The 22355-nt window shown below is 32.5% G+C and overlaps 2 protein-coding genes across 2 annotated transcripts in view; one reads left to right on the plus strand and one right to left on the minus strand.

Moving 5' to 3' along the window:
• Positions 1–22355, minus strand: part of LOC126771194 (CUGBP Elav-like family member 4) — a 544666-nt gene that overhangs the window by 268446 nt on the left and 253865 nt on the right. The window lies entirely within an intron of this gene.
• On the plus strand, positions 3905–9383 carry LOC126771349 (parkin coregulated gene protein homolog). The gene is made up of 4 exons (XM_050491204.1): positions 3905–4306; positions 4577–4748; positions 6400–6549; positions 8591–9383. The coding sequence occupies exons 1-4, from the start codon at positions 4022–4024 to the stop codon at positions 8749–8751; spliced, it is 768 nt and encodes a 255-aa protein (XP_050347161.1). The 5' UTR covers positions 3905–4021; the 3' UTR covers positions 8752–9383.

The raw sequence follows: 22355 nt of genomic DNA on the forward strand, positions 1-22355 counted from the left end.
TATAAAAATACACGCCGATTTGATGAATGTATTTAAAAAAAACTATTACAAATAATTATTATAGTCAATATCACATATCTATTTCAAATATTTACGACCGTGTTTTGTGGCGCGTTTCGAAATTGGTTTTAAACCGAATGATATTATTAAAATAATTGTCTGGAAATCGAGATGGCCCAGTGCTAAGAACGCGTGAATCTTAACCGATGAACGTGGGTTCAAACCCGGGCAAGCACCTCTGAATTTGCATGTGCTTAATTTCTGTTATGATTCATCTCGTGCTTTTCGGTGAAGGAAAACATCGTGAGGAAACCTGCATGTGTCTAATTTCATTGAAATTCTGCCACATGTGTATTCCACCAACCCGCATTGGAGCAGCGTGGTGGAATAAGCTCCAAACCCTCTTCTCAAAAAGGGAGAGGAGGCCTTAGCCCAGCAGTGGGACATTAACAGGCTGTTACTGTCTGGAAATCTACAACAGCGCGATTTTTAAGGCATTTTCTGCCTCACACAACAACCTCTGTGAAACAATATCACCGGCGGTATTTTTGAACTGCTATAACTTGGGAACCTTCAAGAAAAGTACCTTCTCATTCCTTATAGGCCTACAACGCACTTGCAATCCTTCTGATGTTGCTAATGTCCGTGGATGGTAGTCACTTTCATTAGGAGCCTTTTGCCCCCGTTACATAAAAAGAATAAAAAAATGTTGGCAATAACTTGACGCATCAATTTATATGTATAAAAAGTAATATTAACTTTAAAGAAATACTGTTTCTATTTAAATAAAATACAATCCTTTTCACAATTCCTTGAAGAAGTCTAAACAATAAACCAAGGACGCTGCGTTAGAAATTGTATAATTTATTTTGAATTATAAATGTAGAGCGAGAAAAGTGGGAACCGTAAGCAATCATCGAGAATAGTTGAACAGTTCGTTTGGCAATATTCAAGCAGTTCTATTTAACTTATTTAAAAATTGATAGATTGTTTTTTTAATTCCAAAGGTTTTGGATACAGCTTTTTGATAGCTTTTTAATAAAAAATACCTGCTACTATATACAAATACAGTACTCTATATGGCCTAGAAAGGCCTTTCAGTTATCACCTTACAATACAATAGGTACATAATATAACTGTGTGCTAAATTTATTCTTTCGTCGGTTCTTCGTAGATTTAAGGTAGTATATATGCAAATAATATATAAAAATTGCAATTTCATTCTTGATTTAATCTACAAATATTATTTGTTAAAAAAGAAAATCTTTTAAATGATTTTTTTATAGAATAGGAAGGCGGACGAGCACATGGGCCACCTGATGGTAAGTGGTCACCAACGCCCATAGACATTGGTATTGTAAGAAATGTTAACCATTGCTTACATCACCAATGCGCCACCAACCTTGGAAACTAAGATGTTAGGTCCCTTGTGCCTGTAATTTCTGGCTCACTCACCCTTCAAACCGGAACATAACAATACCAAGTACTGCTGTTTTGCAGTAGAATATCTGATGAATGGGTGGTACCGACCCAGAAGAGCTTGCACAAAGCTCTAACACCAGTATTTACAACCATTTATGACTTAAAATAATTAAAATAACTATGTGTGTATTAAGGTAATTTCACGTACATACAAATACATACATAAAATCTTGATAAAAGCTAGCAATATTATACAATCTTTTATAGAGGTAGATATTGCTGTTGATTTATTTTATTATTACTTCAAGAAACACCTCTACAATTCATCTGAGTATTGAATAGCATAGTTTCAAAGGCTTCTTCATATTTTCTTAGTTTACCTCCATTCTCATTTTGATGCCGTCTGAATTCAATAGATATTTTTAAAGGGTTTCTTTTACGTGAGCTAGGAATTATTCTGTCGCGAAGACTTAAAAATTAAATTTCACAAAAGACTAGAAATTTCTTTATGTCTAGACTGCGATGGACCTATTTATTATTTCAATGATGCAATTTGTGTTCATACAGATACTGTAAGTTCTCTTTTAGAAAAGATATTTAACTTAAAAAGTTAAATCTGTTATTATTTAATTTTACATTTAAAAAATAGGAATAGACTATTTAATAAAAAATCGATATGTTACTTTAATTCCACAATTTTTTAACCTATTTTTATACACCAAAATTATAATCATCGCTTTGTATATTACCGGCTTCTTAACCGTACTCTTTCATAAATTAATATTATAATTGTTTTTTGTTCAATCAAGATTGCTTTATATTAATATTACTTTTGACGAGACGTTTTAAAAAAATATGAAAACGGACTTATATATTGAATTAATAGCATAATATTATAAAAAATTGACAAATTTTTATTTACTAGTTAGATATTAAATGTCCATAAATACTCGAACGAAGCGGTTCATTTCGAACTTGGAACGCGATGACGTTATAAAAATTTTCATAATACCGACCGCAGCTGATGCTGTATTAAATTTTAAATATCGAACGCCTTCCGACCAACGTTCAATTTTCCGCGTAATCTCTATCGTGACAGTTTGGGGCGAGTACAACGATGAAAAAAATGTGCGTCAAGTGCGAATCAATAAGAAATAACTTTGTACAGTTTTTTGTATAACGAAAAAAAAAATCGGCTGAGTAAAAAGTTTTGTTTGAAAACTTAATAGACTTTAAAACAATATTTTCGGCGCTGTTAAGCGACGTTTGCAAGCTAAGCAAGATTTTAAGACAATAAAATGACACTATCCCTTGGTGTATTCTTTATTCGACGTAATATAGGTGAAACATTGTATGCCAGTTAAGCACAACTAAAAACAAGTTCAAAATTAGTTCTTAGTTAATAATTCAATATATGTTTAAACTTGTGTAACCCTATTTTAGTTTTAGTTACATGTAATATAATACTTAATATAGTAAGGTATGTATTTTATTAATTGTAAGATTACAAATAAATAAAAATTATTGGTAAAATAATATGATCTTATTGAATTCTATCATTATGTATTCAAAATAAAACAATATTAAATAAAAGGTGATATCTATTACGTCTTCGAACATATTTAAATAAAATCTATACGAGGCTCCGATGATATTAAAAAAAAAACTCAAACCCGATAACATTCTGTAATGACATCAAAAGTTCGACAAGTAATAAAAAATCTATCGTACCAATTTATTCGGAGTCCATAAATTTTTCGATGGCTATGAAAAAAAACTTATGAAAGAAAATTTTCTCGTGTTCTACGTGGAGCAGAAGCCATCAAAATTCGAGGCACTTTCCTTCACTGAAAATATTGTGAGATACCTTATATTAAAATGTAATAAAATTCCCCATAGCTAATATAATTTCGCGGCGTAGTCCGAACGTTAGGTCGCGAGTTCACGCGCCGACATTTTAACTATTTCATACTACATAAATTTACTTTATAGGCACAAAATGTTTAGCCATCAGTTAAATGTTTATCATTATGCAATATTTCATTTTAAGTTAAAAAAAGGTTTTCTTTGTACTTTTTCTTACTTTTTTTGCATAGAGTTTATTATTATTTATATTATAAATATTTTTTGTGTCATAATCATAGAATATAAAGAAAAAACTAAAATTTCTCATAATTAAATGCCTATAAAAAATATATATATTTCAAACTGAAAATTTTCTGAAAATCTTTTTTTTTCTATATTATATCGTAGACTATATATTTCCTATAAATTATCATGAGAAAAGAGTGTAACGCAACGACATATTGAAGTTCACCGAAATTCAAAATATTATTAAATTTATTTACTCAGAGGCACTTAATTCAGTCTGTCCAAGTCCTAATACAATCGGGAGCCGTGCGGCGGCGCTGTCGGCAATCAATCGATAGGCGACCGGTTGCCAAGCAACGATCATGTTGCAAAATAAACAATCACAATCGAGGATCGGCCGAGCAAATTTACTTTCTTATTTTATTACTTGTGTCAACATTTTAGATAGATATTATCAGATTATTTACTTCCATCCTTTGTGTACCATGTTTTTATATTGAGCGTCAATATGGTCCTATTGCCGCCGTGTACTCCGGACATTTGTGGAAAAGACTTTCGTTCATCTTTAAAGAAACCGAGTCCAAACTATCCGTATAAGACAAGAAAATGCAGGATCGTCCCGGCCTTTACGATACAGGCGATGCAGAAGAACACGAAAGTTCTTCCTCCCCCGAAGTGCGGTGTGTTCGACCCTTTGCCGCCGAAGCCGACAATGTTCAGGAGCTGCTATCAAAGAGGGGAGTTCCCTGTCTGTATTGAGTTCACTACAAGCGGAAAACGGCTCGCTTGGAAGGTAACAACTGTTCACGTGTATCTGATTCGTTTTAATGTGATAGGAAGCTCCGTCGATTTATTGTGTTCAAATAAAACCGTTTCGGGTATTTGATTTTTAAGGTATTCGTACTATACAAAGCAAATAAAATACGTAAGGTTCGATTAAGATGAAATTGAGATATTAACGTGTGCAAATCAATATTGCCAATTAAATATTTAGACCAGCGTATTTTAAATTTTTACGACTTGCCTTTTTTATATTTTTTAACTAGTGAATTATTTTTAACAGGTACCAGTAGAAAAACTGGATTTCCACCACTATCTTCCGATGTTCTTTGATGGTTTAGCTGAAGGGACATACCCTTTTAACTTCATAGTAGAACATGGCATACATGATCTCGTTACAAAAGGATCTTTCAAAGTCTTACCCGTGGTTCCTCAAATCATTATACCGATAAAAAGTAAGTTGATTACCTTTATATTATTACCTGGCATCTTAATTTATAAACAATTATGAAAATCAACCAAAAAAGACCGTTAAGTTAGCTTTAATGGTTCTTTTTTGGTTAGGATATTTTCTGTTCCAAGTAAGTGGTAGATTTAGTATAGTTTAGTCAGTATATATGGCTAAAATATATATAAGTCGAGATGGCCCAGTGGTAAGAACGCGTGAATCTTAACCGATGAACGTGTGTTCAAACCCGGGCAAGCACCTCTGAATTTTCATGTGCTTAATTTCTGTTTATAATTCATCTCGTGCTTTTCAGTGAAGGAAAACATCGTGAGGAAACCTGCATGTGTCTAATTTCATCGCAATTCTGTCACATGTGTATTCACCAACCCGCATTGGAGCAGCGTGGTGGAATAAGCTCCAAACCATCTCCTCAAAAAAGGGAGAGGAGGCCTTAGCCCAGCAGTGGGACATTTACAGGCTGTTACTTACTTTTACTTACTATATATATAATCCTAATTTAATAAAGCGTATAAGACTTAAGATCATTCGGAAGGTACTCTTCCAGGCACGTAAGCAAAAAAAATCTTTTATAAAAAGTAATAAAGTAAAGTAACAGTCTGTAATTGTTACCTGAGCTTACGTCACCTAGGATAAATCAGATACCTTTTCGAAAACTCTGCTCATGTGCGAGTTGGTGGATACATATGTTGCACAATTTCATCCGACTCATTATTTTCCTTTATTACAAGACAAACCGGGTTGGAATCCGCAATCTTTGGTTAACATTCATTTATTTTAATAACTGGGCTGCGATATCTTCATATACAGATTAAAAATCCTTAATTAAATCTGTGAATTGCTTGAAAAAAGACAGAATCTCGAATTTTCCAAAAGAATGCTTTTCATCGGTAATGGTTCATCTCGTTCAATAACACATACAAAAACGAAGCCTGAACTGAAATAGGAGATATTCAATATTCGTAAATTCGCAGTACATTTTTGAGAGATCAATGCCAGACATGCAACTTGATATTCCTTATTCAGGTGGAATAACGCAGAGCGAAAAATAATTAAACAGCTTCTAATTTCTAGATCAAACGCGTAAAACGATCACTCGGTATTTGATTACATTTAAGTTTTGTTTGATATGTTTTTGATGAGATGAAGAATTCGTTCACTAGATTTTATATTGTGAGAGAATCATATTTGGTATTTACAAGAGAAAGGTAGAAAATTTATTTATTAAATATTCGTAACATACTAATGTTGATTTAAGATCTTTTTAATTTTATTTTGTTTTTTAAATTGTCTTAAGTGAATTTAGCGTAAAAGTTTTGAAAGTCAGTTTTGTATTGAAAGTTATAGATTATTGTGAATTATTTATTACTCAGTTAGATCGGTTATTAAAATATTTTAAAAGATAACTTTTCACCTACTAAATAATATTGTATAAGCATCGGTGGTTATTTTATATTAACGATGATTGTGATTTCATTTAAAATTTATAGATAACATGATCTACAAAAGCAATTTACTAAATTTGATATCCACTTGTTTATTTAAATTTAAGCTATAAATTTTTAATGTAATTTTCAAATAAAACTTGTATATAATATTTACACAACGTATTTCCATTAACAATAACCGTATTTGTTCAGACGCGCTCGCAACAAAGCGACCCACGGTTCTCTGCCATGCTCTCAAGTGCATACAAATGCTCGTAACGGGGTGCGACAGGGTCGGCGAGGCGCTCGTCCCCTACTACAGGCAGATATTACCCACTCTCAACCTCTTCAAGGACAGGAATCGTTAGTATTGTAATCATTTTCAACTGTCTCATTTTATACGTAAATTATAAGTGTTCATTTCGTTGATCTATTTCCCTGTCTGAGTGAAACAATTCATCGTTCAATGTATAGTTCAAATTATAATTTCTCATTATCTTTATTGAAAACTTTGCAATGATGCAAATGTAGAATTTGGTATTTTCATTGTTTTTTATTAGTGATTTTATTTATTTGCGCGGCAATTTACATTCAGTTTATGTGATAACGGTTTATTTTTGATTATGCTCTAACAAGTTCAGTATAGCCACCTATCATAGCCGTACTAGTATTAATGTGTCATTTATATTTACATAACCAACACTGAGCATGAATGACACATCCATCAATCTTGGTACAAGTATCAAATTGTCGCGTTCATAACGTCAGATATTGTTTTCAGTCTAATAGACTTGTCGGGGCGCTCGAGTAGATTAATTATACTCGTCGTCGGGACAACGATGCGAAATTCGGGCGCGTCACGGCTTCACAGCGTCACCGCGACCTGACACCCGACCGCATTGTTACAGGAATTCTGCGCGCTCCAACCTCGTGTTACCTTCGCTTTGTTGACTTGCGAATGCTATGCCGTAGATTCTGTGATTTGGTACAATTGTATCACTTATTGCTGTCTCTCGTTCGACCGTCCAGTCATTGCTTTTCAGTGTTAATAAAAAAATATAGATTTAAATATTTATAGGTACTATATTTTAATACAACTAAAAATATATATACTCAAATTTTTTTTCGGCATGTTTTGAGCTTTAACAAAATAAACTTACGTTGTAAAATTGTTATAAATATTTTTTTCACGTAGTTTAAATATAAAATCAAACAGTTTGATTTTAATTTTGTTTAATTATTTGGCTATGTTGTTATTAATGAATATTTCGAACAAATTACTAAATACCTATCTAAGAATGCGTCAACTGCCACGCAAGTTTGTTGTATTTCACGCCTTCTCATTTCTCGTGTTGTCAAATAGTTGCGGCCGAGGTTTCAGCCGTCTCCGCTGTCGTTTTGCTCCGTTTGTTTTAGCCGGCTAATGTTTTGCAAATTACGTACCTGCCTCTGTTTACAAGTCATTCCCGTGTTCTAAATCACTAACAACACTCGCTCTTCAGAGCCACTTTTGTATGTTGTATGCTCTTTTATTTTTATCTTTGCATGAAACTCGTTGCTTCTCGAAATTAGAAAAAACTAACTAAATCTTTATTATTTTTAAAATGTACGCCATTAATTATGTGTATATAGTTTTTACCGAATATTTTCACTTTTTTCTACATTATTATAATTAAAGATGACAATAAGATAGTGGATGGTCACTTTTGGGCATAGATACTGGTGCTACAAGTACACACTCCTCTACCATCAATATGCCCTTAACCATGGGATCTAAGAAATTATGTTCCTTGTGCATGAAACTGCACGGACTCGTCTTTCAAACGAGAACAGTGATAATTGTGTATCAACCAACATCCACAATGACCTCAACAAAATCCTTCCATCCGGTTATCGTCTTTACATTAAAGGTTTAAGCAGTTTATTTCTCATCAAGAACAAAAGTTCAGTTAAACGAGAAACTAATTACATAATTTTCAGTCTTAAATTTTATAAAATATTTTATATTATATTATAAATATTTATAATTAAATAGTTTTCTTTTTTTATAGAACAGGTAGGTGGACGGAAATATGGGCCATCTGATGGTAAGTGGTCACCAACACCCATATACATCGGCACTGTAAGAAACGCTACTCACTCAACCTTCAAATCGGAACACAACAATACCAATTACTGCTGTTTTGCGTTTTTAATATCCGAAGAGTAGGTGGTACCTATCCAGACGAGTTTGAACAAGAACAGGGCTTCGTGACTGGTAACCATCCACCATCTTTGGGTAATTTGGGTATTGTAAGGTAGTGTCCGTCTGGCAACAGCAAGGATAAATTACTATCTTCTTTGACGCAAATGCATAATTATTTTAATTTCGTTAAAATGTAATAGTTTAATGATTAATTTAAAGGTAACATGGGATCCGGAATAGACCATACGGCCTCGCGTGGTGAAAATGTTGCAGATTTAATTGAAGACACACTGCAAATCCTGGAGCGCTACGGCGGACCGGACGCATTTATCAACATCAAATATATGATACCAACGTATGAATCTTGTGTATTGAATTAGACATTTCGCTTTATTATTTACCTCTGTAAATTATGATACATTTATATCATAACTTAATTCTTCAAAAAATATTATTTATTATTCATTAATATGTTAGTAAAGCTATTGTGATAATCTCTTCAAGTATTTCTCGATTGGGAAATTAATTGTATAATTGCTGAGACAGATATTCAAATCCTGTTCAATATATATGTTATGTCTTTATATACATATTAATAATTTTTTTTGACATCATCTTAATCAGCTATTATTAGTTCTTTGTATACTTACTGTGTATTTTTATAAATTGGTTGTAATTTGTATAAATATAATTCTAATGCAATTCAATCATTATCGAAATTCGAATCTACCAAATTATATATTTTTAGATAATTTTCCAATTTTCTCAATAATATTTATATATGTCTATATATACATGAACTGTAGTTACATTTCAAAATGAGCTTTCTTTGCAATGTTTCGATGTACAGTGCCGTAAAGATAGATCGCTGAAACACCGCAACTGAATTAAAATTCCGCGCACTTAGAATTTGTAAACGGGCGTAAGAATTAATGAAAGCTAGGAAATAATTGATCTCATTCATTTTAATACTCATTTGTTTGTTGATTTTTTTTACGTATTATGTTTGAGGTTTAATATACTGTTTAAAGTGAAACAAATTTATGAATTGGTTATATTTAATAAAATTATTTAGAATAATCTGTCCTTTATTTTCGATTATTATTAAATAGCGTTAAGTACAATATACTTAAGCTTATCATACTTGTACATATATACCATATGATGTTATAAAAATATTCTAAATATAACTATGAAGAACTTAAAATTCTAAACAACCATTCAGGTCCAGCATTTTTTGGCAGTTAAATATTTTACAGAACTTCATCCAGTAAAGGCTTTCAACACAAGGCTCTTGCAATTTTTTTGTTGCTACAAGTACCATCGGGAATTTAATTAAAATTATTTATTTACTAACGATCATAGCAGTTATAGTTCCCGTCACAATGTAAAATTTGTCTATGACAGGCAGTTATGTGATTTCGTTTTGTAATTTACTTATTCATAAGCACATTAAACCTTATGGTGTTATAATTTTGTAGTCTTGTGTTTTTTGTTTAATATTAATAATTAATTTGTATTAATAACTATTCGACTATATAAAAATATTTTAAATATTATTTAGGAAAATTTATATTTTATATTAGTATTAACTTACAAATATCTTTCAAATTAACTTTAGTATTGATTGCTTGAAAATTATTCATATTAAGATAATATAAGTCTGATTGGTTATAATCTTAGACTATCCACTTTCTATTTCAGCCCTACCCAATCGTTAATTCTAACCGGCACAAATACGCATCATCTAAACACAGTTATGGCGCTATGATTAGATATGGACCGCTTTCACCTCTGGGGAGCGTCAAGTCAATATTTAGATCAGGCAAAGCAATTTACAGGCTTTGGAGCGGAATCCCGCTATGCATGCATATAATTTGCATTACAAGTTACTTCAGTTTTGGACATAGCGTTTGCTAAGGATCCTTATACACAGGATTACTATTTTTTATTATATGCAATTATTTGTATCGAAAGGTGATCGATCTGATAAAAATAATACTGGCCACTCTATGGCTTAAGGCGGGTTACGAAAAAAAATATAGTGTTGAGGTTATATAGTCTAAGTAAGTACGCTCTTGTAGGTCAAGTCACTTAATCAATAAACGTTAATACTTCGTACTTCGTTTCTATCTGGATTCCTTTGGTTTTCAAAGCGTTGATGAAGAAATACTTATCGTTTTTTACATGGCGACTGTTTTTTTTTTTGTGAAATAGATAGGTGGACATGCAATGGGCTATATGAGCAAGTATTCACCACCGCTCATAAGCATTTTCGCTGTAAGAAATATTAATTATTCCTTACATCACCAATGCTCCACCAACCTTGGAGACTAATATTTACGTCCGTTGTACCCTTAGTTAAACTGTCGCACTGTGTTTGGTCATACTTCAAACCGAAACATAACAGTACTTACTTTTACTTTTTGGTAATAGAATATCTGATGAATGGGTGGTACCTAACAGGTGACTTGCAAAAAGCTTCATAACCTTGGTTATAATGTATTGTAATATATGAAAGTGTATATGGGTACGCAATGTTGTAATTGGTCCAGTTTCAAAAGATATTTAAACGATATGTAAAATAATGAATATGAGAAAAATATGAGGTACGCTTTTTGATGTAAAAAAAGTTCCTAAAAAACCTTAGTATGTATTTACGAAATTGTTAATACATATACATATTACATTTAAGCTAAATAAGAATTAACTGAAAACTAAAGATAATAATTATTATAGCTTTTCTTTAACTTGCGGTGTTTATTATATTTAAAACATTTAAACGATGCGTCATACATTAAATGCAAGCTACGGTAAATATTAATATAGGTTGAGGATCACCGGTTTCATAGTACATTTATCAGCTGGTCGCAGACGCTGGTTGGTTACGCGACACCTTTTTAGTCGCTAACATTTATAACCAGAGATCACAGATGTAATGTAAGCTGGAAATGAACAAGAAATGCGCTTGAATTTTTCACTGTTTCAAAAGACTATTTGCTATTTTATTGAAAAGGTAATCGCATGATTGAAAAATTGTTTTAACGTATTCATTAATTTATAAAAAAGGGCTGCTATTTTATGTTTAAATGCTTAGCCGTAAGGGGATATGATATTTTTGAAAGCTTTCAGTCTTTGGCAAATGGAGATAGAGTAACAAAACGAAGGAGATTGATCGCTGCGGATGTGAGAACGTCCATTGAACTTTGAAAAAAATAATCCAAATAGTTGGTAGTTTTATATTGTACTATAAACAGTAAAATGTACTACTATTTTGATGGCATTTTTGTTTCAGATCCTCCTGCTGTACGCCACACCAATTACTTATGCTACCGTCAGTACTGTGACAGCCAGTATTATCAAATGCATAAACTTCGCACGGTACCAGTATTCAAAATCTGCTGTGATCACTTACTCAGGTGAAATTTTCTCATCTGCTGTCAATTCATACATTTAATAATTAGAATCAATATTATCATATTTACTCAACACAAGTGAAAACAACAAATCGTTCATGACCTACTCTACACATAAATCGCCTTGATCTAATATTAAAATTTAGTGACATCGAAACTTTATTAGTGCTATCCATAATATAGATGACCCGATTATGGACCAACTGGCCAAATACCATCAAGACCGATTAAGGAACTCAGACTCCTTGTCTTCGTACTAACTACGCCCATTTAAGGAAGTATCTGGCACAAATTTCGAGTCAATGAAGAAGTCATCTGGACTCAACGACGTCTAATACAAACTTTTATTTATATTGCATATGATAATCATATTTTTATTAATTTTAACTTAAGATTGTAATGATCCCTGGTATTATATATACAAGCACATTAATATAACATAGAAACAAATAAAAGATAAGATACACCAAATCCATGAAGTTGTCCATGTGTACGTGTGTGGAGAAATAAATACAATAAATAAAAATACTACTAGACAAAATTAGGATATACAAATAGATGCGTAATAATGTTACACCCACCTGACCAAATACACGAACGTCTTACTCGAAACTAATGTCATATCTAGCTTGCATATGTACAGATCTTCGTCGAGTCCTCAGACTCAAATAATTTATCTTAGGAGCAATCAAGACGGTAATTTTAGTGAAGAGTGCGCTCCGAAACTATTCCAGCCTTAAGTTTCATTGTTCCAAAGGAAAATCTGTTTTTATGCAACTTTATTTTATGGTTTATTTTAAATTCGATTCGATTCACATTTCTTTAATTAAATATTTAATAGTTTTTATATAAGCTGTTTCGTAGTCAGAAGAACTTGAAAATGTCGAAAATATCATTATGCTTATATAAAAGCTTTATTACGTAGCGAATATTCAGCGACTAAGCTGTACATACTAGCTTCAAAGGCATTCACTATTAGTTCGTATTAAAATACAGTATTGTTCGAAAATTGTGACGTAACATAGCTACGATGCTTGATTGTTGTATTTTATTAGTCAAATACGGAAAAACCGGTCTTATGGACGGTAAACATCAGGACTAGCTTGAAGTGTTTTTCTGCAATTTACTATTTCACTTGAAGACAACTGTCCCGGCAAATAAAATAATGTTACTAATTAATACAACTAAACTAAGCTTATCGATTAATATAGTAGTTGTCTAGTCTTGGTAGCTTCAATGTTCATTTACAATTTAGTAAATGAAGATTGAAAATCGCTATTAAGAGGTTACTTGCTTTTTTATAGGTAAGCCTAGCTATATTCGACTTTTATGATCCAGCTTATGAACATTTTCAAGTTTCAATTTTAGTTTACTTAAATTTGGTTTTAAATTCAGAACAGAACATTAACTTTGTACCTAATTAAAATAAGGTTTTACACATTATTTTAATTAGATAAAAAGTTAAATCTTAAAAACAAGAGTTAGCAGCAGTTAAGTTAAATGTTATGTCTGAGATGAAAGTTTTATTGATGAAGTAAATTATTATTATTAAAAAAAACAAAATACACATGACAAATTTATAGCAAAAACACGCGGTCTAAAAGTTTATCCTGTGGCGTTGTACCCAAGACGCTGGCACTATTGCCGCTGTGCACCTGTGTTTTTTTTTAATATTATATATTATAAAAAAAGTTTATTATTATAATAATAACTAGTAATATTTTCACAATAAGATAAGAATAAAACGACTAAATTGAAACGTGACATCAATAATATTGTTCATTCTAACCACTAAGCAATCGTTCAAGTAACTCGCATTATAATAGCAACAAGTTTCGCAGACATAAAACTACATATCCATAACAACGAAATCACTAAAACACAGAAAGGCACTAAGCACTATCTTTCGTTCCACGCAATAAAAGCTGGCAGAAAAATTGCACCGATTAATATAACAGGACGACTGTAATGCCATATTTTTCATCATTATATGCTCATTAAAAGACAGGCACTGGCTCACGGGGAAAAAGGGAGAATTCGTAGACGGTAATAACTTATACAGTTGTATTTTAAGTATTTTCAATTCGGTTTTTAGTAATATTGAAATATGAATAACCGATTAAATCGAATGTTACGAAGAGATTTAACTTATACGATATCATGTATTATCCGTACTGTACTATACTGTATATGACTGTCTCGTTGTTCTAATGGCTATATGTAAGGCCGCAGACTCGGAGATCCTGGGTTCAATTCCCAGGTCGGGCCAATAAAAACTTATTGGGTTTTTCTCAATCAGAAAATTCTCAGTAGCAGCCCAGAGTCAGGAAAGTTGGAAGTGTGTACAATCCCATGCCTCGGAAAGCACGTAAAGCCGTTGGTCCTGCCCCTGAACTCTTTATGTTCGTGTCGGATTGCCGTCCTATCAAATTATACGAGTCAGGGAATAGAGAGTGCACCTGCGTTTGCGCACACGCTTGTGCACTGTAATATTTCCTGCGCAGTTGGCTAATCTCTCTTGAGATTGGCCACCGTGGCCGAAATCAGTCTGAAGGACATTACTGTAGATATAAATAATAATAGATATATATTAATAGTTTTGATAGATTAAGAATGGAATAAAGATTAATTTCGTAATGATAAATAAATACGCAATATCATATTTTTTATTTATTAATTGTTGAAAAATGTATTTAAAAAAGAGCTTTTATTTAATCCATGTGCTAAAACTATTATTTTTTCATCAGCACTAAAATGAAACAAATTTTCAGCTCAATCGGATGCATGAAATTGATTTAAAATTCAGTTGCAAATTTTGGCGCACACACACACACATATATGTGAAATAAAGTAAACTTATAAAATGAGTAAAGATTAATTTGTTTATTTATAAACAAATTGAAGCGGATGGAACTTTTATATTGTGATAGTTAATATTTTTTGTATTAAGATATACTTGGTCCTACATTTTATTTATTTCCATTTATTTTTTTATATATAGCATTTGATGTCAAAGAAATCTGAGAGAACATTGTGAGTTCGGGTGGCTTGCAAACGAACGCTGCCAAAACTTGATAAGCAAATTTATAAATAAATAAATATTGAGTACACTCTTAAAATAAATAACAAAATATAAATAAAGCTACGACAAAACAATCTAGATTTTGACTTAAATATCAGATTTATTTATTCATTCAGAAATAAATTATATAATAAATTCAGATTTATTAATAATTATGTATAAACGCTTTACTATCGAGTCATATTTGATAAAAACTCAAATTAAGATGTTCTATTTAGAAAAAAGCCGAGATGGCCCAGTGGTAAGAACGCGGGAATCCTAACCGATGATCGTGGGTTCAAACCCGGGCAAGCACCACTGAATTTTCATGTGCTTAATTTGCGATTATAATTCATCTCGTGCTTTACGGTGAAGGAAAACATCGTGAGGAAACCTGCATGTGTCTAATTTCACTGAAATTCTGCCACATGTGTATTCCACCAACCCGCATTGGAGCAGCGTGGTGGAATAAGCTCCAAACCTTCTCCTCAAAAAGAGGAGAGGAGGCCTTTAGCCCAGCAGTGGGACATTCACAGGCTGTTACGGATTTAGAAAACTTGGTGAAATAACTACTGCTATAATAAAATAATTTATTTAAAAAATACCAATTTGACTCAAATGTTTCTTTACCGTTTGCTCTTACTAGCGCTGTTGAATTGTAGCTAAATTATAAGCTTTTCCTACCATTGATAAACTGAATGTAAAATCTATTGACAATGAAAAACTAAAAAAGTTTTACACATTGTACATGCAACGGATACTAACTCCAAGCATTTTATGTCGTCTATATGACGAGGACCTTGTGACGAATTTCGGTTACTGCGTCCAATAACTACGAATGCGAGCCAACACTGTATAGGAGATGTTACAGTGCAGGAGTGAGAGCGCAAATACATATGCACTCTTCACTTCACTCTCATAATCCGACGGTACGATAAAATCTGTCACGACCAAAGCGTTTAGGTGCAGGACTAACGAATTTTTGCGCATTTTTCGAGGCACGAGTATGGAATCACTGGCAAATATCGTACTGGACTTGAACTCAGGCTCACGGGTCCTGCAACCTATGAGGCTGCAGGTCCAGCCAACCGAAAGACCAATGAGAAAGCCAAACATATATTTAATTATTTAAAATTTCTCGTGTATCAAATATTGATAAATATAAACTTAATTGATTAAATCATAAATTTGAGTGGAATTATCTTTTACATACATTAACAATACGGAGTCAATAGTATGGAGTAAATGCAAAATCTTCAAGGTGTGTGAAATGTATGAACGCCAGACACGTAAGTTTTCTGAATTCTAATTTTCTTTCATTAGAGGAAAACAATAGTTATATTTAACAAGCAATAAATGTGGCTCCTACGGCTTATATAAATCGCGTCGGCTGAGTTAGATATCTAACACTTAAAACGGTTGCCTATTACAATGTGTTGTAACTCGTAATATATGCGCAGAATCGCTATTTCTAAATTCCTATTTCAGAACTCACTTTGTACCTCATTTGTGAAATGATGAAACATACTGCCGGTTATTCGTTATTTTAATATGTGTATATTAATAATAAATGTTATAATATCTATATATAGCTATGTATGAATGGGATGGAATATTTCAATATGTGTTTCATCCATTTCCGGACTTATTTGCGACTAGTTCCCGCCTAAGGCTTCATACGCGTGTGTGGGAGGCAGGCGTTAGGTGTGTCTATGTCATTTTCTGTAAACAGAAATAGCGATTAAAGTTTTAATACATAAAATCTGGCAAAATATAATTATTATTATCATTTAGTAATCGTTTAGAATATATTTTGCAAGAGTATAGGATATGTGTTGAGCATAGTATATAGTATATTGTGTAGACAACAGAAATATACAATACGTCGAGAAAACTAAAGCTCAACTTTAATAAATATTTAAGCTTATTGCTATCTAAGTTATCGTGTACTATTTGATTGACTTTAAACCAGTATAAAAAGACACGTAAAACTACACCATCTAATGACGTCTTGATTCAAGATTTACCTAGTAACTTTAAATATCTGTCAATTTGTTCTTTTTTTATTTACAGGTTGAAGAAAGACATGGTTATATTGACTTCTTGATGGTAGCTTTGTAGTTTATTTCACTACTAAATTGGTAACGTAAATAATATAAGTCATTCTTAAAACCATTACTGTCAAAATATCCAACGATTTTAAGTATGTTATTATATCTCTTACAAAAAAAATAACTTAGATGTGGGTATCGGTGTAACACGAGGCCTTGACTAGACTGTTTTACGGCGTCACCTAGACAAATTTTGCCGGGAGATAGGAAAGAAACAGGCAAACAGAACAAAAGTGGCACTAAGCCTTGCGGTTCTTAATGCGGATTACATGGAACGAGCAGCCTGGCACGGCCCTTAGTTTTTGGCCGAGATAATGGTGATTAAATGAATTTAAGGCGTTTCACTTGGCAACAGCGGGAATTGTGGGACATTTTATTACTCTAGTTCAGTTGTAAAGAGAAATCTGAATGATCTAGAATATCTGGAGCGGAATTAATTTACTTTGGATGTCAAATTTTTGTGGTTCACCGTTCCGAAGTTTTATACCTATAAAGTTGATGAATTGAGAGTAAATGAGAAAAGGAAAATTTATTTAACTGACAAAATCATCAAATGTTGACTCAATAAAATCTCAATCAATGAATAATTACACCATCCATAATCCAATCAAGTTTTTTTTTTAAACAAGAATACATATATGTGAATATATAGTTAATATATAAATATTTTAAATTTATAATATGTAAGCAACAGAGCCACCTGATAGTTAGTGGTCACAACCACCCACAGACATTGGCACGGTAAGAATTATTAACCATACCTTACATTGCCAATGTGCCACCAGCCTTGGAAACTAAAATATTATATCCATCGTGCCCCTGGCTCGTTAACCCTTTAAGTCGGAATACAATAATACTAATATATGTATTGAGTCCGAATATTTAATAAGTGGACCTAGCACAAACCTTAACCATAACCTTGCATAAAGCCCCACCACCAGGTAAACTTGTCCCATTAGAATCATTTCATTATTAATTGTTGCATTCTTATTTATTAACATAACATAACTTAGTAATATCTAATATAATAAAATTAATATTAAGCACTTTTACAAATTTAAAATGATACTTAAAGAACTAAAACAATAAACCAAAATTCTCATATTAATCATTAATAACTTTGAAGAACTGAGTCAAAGTAATACAAAAAAAGTGGTAAGAATACAAATATAATATATTTAATGAAGAGAGATAACTTTATTTTAAATATTGTTTAAGTGTTTTTTAATTTATTTAGGTAAATTAAATTATTAATATATATATATAAAGGTACACCAACGCCCATAAACATCGGTATTGTAAGAAATGTTAACCATCGCTTACACATTGCCAATGCGCCATCAACCTTGGGAACTAAGATGTTCGTCGTTGTATGTCCGTCCCTTGTGCCTGTAATTACACTCACTGGCTCGCTCACCCTTCAAACCGGAACACAACAACACCAAGTACTGCTGTTTTGCGGTAGAATATCTGATAAGTGGGTGGTAGCTTCCCAGATGAGTTTGCACAAAGCCCTACCACCAGTAACCAGTTCTCCACCAGTTCGTTATATTATCTACATATTCGATTTTTTTTATATCGAAGATAGTTTAATATTATATATTATATTATTTCATGTGTATTCCACCAACCCGCATTGGAGCAGCGTGGTGGAATAAGCTCCAAACCTTCTCCCCAAAAAGGGAGAGGAGGCCTTAGTCCAGCAGTTGGACATTAACAGGCTGTTACTGATAGTTTAATAAGCAATGACGAGAAATTTTGACAAGAATGATACAATATTATACATCTCATATTAGCATTAGCATTAATGTTTATTATAATTGAATTCAGTCCATGATCTTGGAATAATTACATCTGTTCTTGTCAATGACAATGGATCAATAGAACGTTATCACTGTAATTGTAAGTCCTTCAAATTGACCCTCCATCGCTCCGGCTTTTCGTTAATGATGAATAGATATACAGCCACGTGATAAGTTTGAAACAGTACCACGTATGTATTAAAATTATTTACCAACAACATTATATCTAGAGTAATATTTATACCGGAAAATATTATCGTAGATATTTACAAAAATTTATTAATATATCTGTACCGATAATTATGGATTTTATTTTACATTTACCTTGTGAAAGAGATGGTTATTTTTTCAAACTAAGTATTGATAAAATTAAATCCCCGGAGCAGGTTGATAAAGAGTTGGCTGGAAGCTGACAGTATTTACACTCCCGTGCCACGGAATGTACGTAAAGCTTGATCTTGAGTCTGAACGGTCATGTCACGGTCATGATGCTCCGTTTTATCGGATTATGAGAGGGGAATATAGAGTGCAACAATGGTAACTCACATACTTGTGCACTATAATATATCTCATTCAGTTCGCTAGTCTCGCTTAAAAACGGCCGCCGAGGCCTAAGTCGGTCAGGGTAACATCATTATTATGACTGTCATTAAAACGACTACTGAATTATTTTATATGACGACATAACTTTAAGAATAACACATATTTTTTGTAACAGCCTGTACATGTCCCACTGCTGAGCTAAGGCCGCCCTCCCCTTCTTTTAGAGGAGAAAGTTTTAGGGGTTATTCCACCATCTAATGGGGATTGGTGGAATAGATATGTGTCAGAATTCCAATGAAATTAGACACATGCAGGTTTTCTCACGATGTTTTCCTTCACCGTCAAGCACGAGATGAATTATAAACACACATTAAGCACATGAAAATTCAGCGGTGCTTGGCAGGGTTTGAACCCACGATCATCGGTTAAGACTCACGCGTTCAAACCACTAGGCCATCTCGTAAATTTGCTTATGTTATATAATTACATCGCGAAAAAATTCAATTACAAGCTGATAAATAGAAATAAACAGATATATGATATATATTAGAACCATTAACATCAAACCAACATCATGGAGTGATAAAGATGCACATGCATCATCATACCAACATATAAATTTTAATATTAAAAACCATAATATCTTCGAAAATTAGCACACAATTTGTGACTGAGGTTATCATAGGAGATTATAAATCAAAAATAATATCTGGTTGAATTTACTTAAAATCTTGTCCCCGTGAAAAATGCCTGGAGCGGATTCTTGCTGAGCGTTGATAAGCAGAGAATAATTGTTGCTGAGGGACGAAAGAAAAATGAAAATTTGATACCTTCTATTTAGTTTTAGTACTACGCTAACATTTTATAATTGTATTTCAATTGCGTGGCGTATTCTAGTACAATGTAGCATTTTTATGAAAATTTATGAATGTAAAAGGAAACGATCAAGTGCGACATTCGATATAAGACAAAACATACTATTGGCAACGCGCCATGCATTAGAAGAAATCTTGGTTATTTTATATTTTGTATCTATAAAATTATAATGCAGGTGTCAGCTTATTTAAATCCATAACAATTTATTGAGGTTTACGTTTTTCAATCAAGACAGTTTTTACTCAGAAAGTTTATGGTTCTTATTCCGCTGCGTTCGAGTCAGATTTCTGTACTATTCAAATAAAAGGGTCAAGGGATTATAAGCCTACATATGTTTGCATACACACAATACTTCTCCACTTTATTTTCTACAGCATGTTTGATGCTCTAGGTGGGTAGTTCGTGTATCTAAAAAAAAAAAAAAATCTATATGTTTTTTATATAATTCGAAATTAATAGTTTATATTAAAGGGAATGCACTGAAAATAAAAAGGACTGATCTTATATTATCTAAAAAATATAACGTGAACTGTCAATTAAAATAAAAGAAATGAAATATGAAATTTACATACTTAAATTATGTAATCAATGAACTCTTATTGACTGAATTTTTATGTGAACAACTGCAAATTATTTTCGATTAATGATAGTTATTTTCAATGTAACTATCTAAATACTGCGTGTATTTCCAAGAATACTCCTCCTCTTAACGTTTATTCTAGTTTATTTGTTAGCATGAGAAAACCAACACGTGCCCCCAGAGTTTCCACTTCACTAATTTGAAACGTCTGAAGCGCTGAAAGATACCGACTGTTTCAGCTATCGATGCTCTGTTTACTCGGCTGTTTTAACGATGTTTAACCGACTGGGAGAAAGGAAATACCAATGAAGTTATGTCGTTCAAATGTAAAGACAAATGCAAAATAAATTCATCGTAACTGGTATTGCTCACATCCACCCGTCCGCAGTGAAGCAGCGAGCGACCTTAGTACTTAAAATGAAGATTGTTATATTAGAAGCTGTATAGGTGTGGATTTATATTTATGTTGTAATTAAGATCTAAAAAAAGAACAAAGTGAATGGAATACTGAAAATTGTGGTTTCAAATCCGTGTTTACACGTGTCTTATTTGTTATTATACTGGTGGTAGGGCTTTGTGCAAGCTCGTCTGGGTAGGTACCACCCAATCATCAGATATTCTACCGCAAAACAGCAGTACTCGGTGTTGTTGTATTCCAGTTTGAAAGGTGAGCGAGTGTAATTACAAGCACAACATAACATCTTAGTTCCCAAGGTTGGTGGCGCATTGGTGATGTAAGCGATGGTTAACATTTCTTACAATGCTAATGTGTATGGGCGTTGGCGACCACTTATCATCAGGTGACCCATATGCTCGTCCGCCTTACTTTTCTATAAATAAAATAATATATAACCACTTGGTTAATATTAATTAATATAGGTTTTAAAAACTAATTGAATGTCACATGTATATTAACGGATAAAGGATGTGGGTAAAGCCTCAAACCTTACAAAGCATACGTTAAAAAAGTACAATTAAGAAAGATTAAGAGATATTTTCAAGAAAACGTCAATCAATGATTTTACATTCGTTCGTTTTTCTAAAATCACTATTATAGGTAAAATATGTAACAAACAAAAAATATAGCTGTAACAAATATTATAGCTGTTCTTTAAATATAACACGCATGATTGATTTATCCGAGTATCGAAGTTCACGCTAATTATGCAATATTATATCTTAAGGAGCTAAGAACTTGTTCTATTTATTCGAACGTAAAAGCTTATCGTTCCTCAGCGAATACTTCGAGCAATAAAATATCATAGTTCATAATAACAACTACAAATATAAAGCTCTGTCCATAGTTGAAACGAAAATGAGTTTTTATTTTATTTTATAGAATAGGTAGGCGGACGAGCATATGGGCCAACTGATAGCAAGTGGTCACCAACACCAATAGACATTGGCATGGTAAGAAATGTTAATCATCGCTTAACTAAGATGTAATGTCCCTTATGCTTGTGATTACACTGGCTCGCTAACTCTTCAAACCGGAACACAACAATACCAAGTACTGCTATTTTGCGGTATAATATCTGATAAGCGGGTGGTACCTATCCAGACGAGCTTGCACAAAAGACTACCACCAGTAAATT

Source organism: Nymphalis io, chromosome 10 (genome assembly GCF_905147045.1).
Source record: "Nymphalis io chromosome 10, ilAglIoxx1.1, whole genome shotgun sequence".
Classification (NCBI taxonomy): domain Eukaryota; kingdom Metazoa; phylum Arthropoda; class Insecta; order Lepidoptera; family Nymphalidae; genus Nymphalis; species Nymphalis io.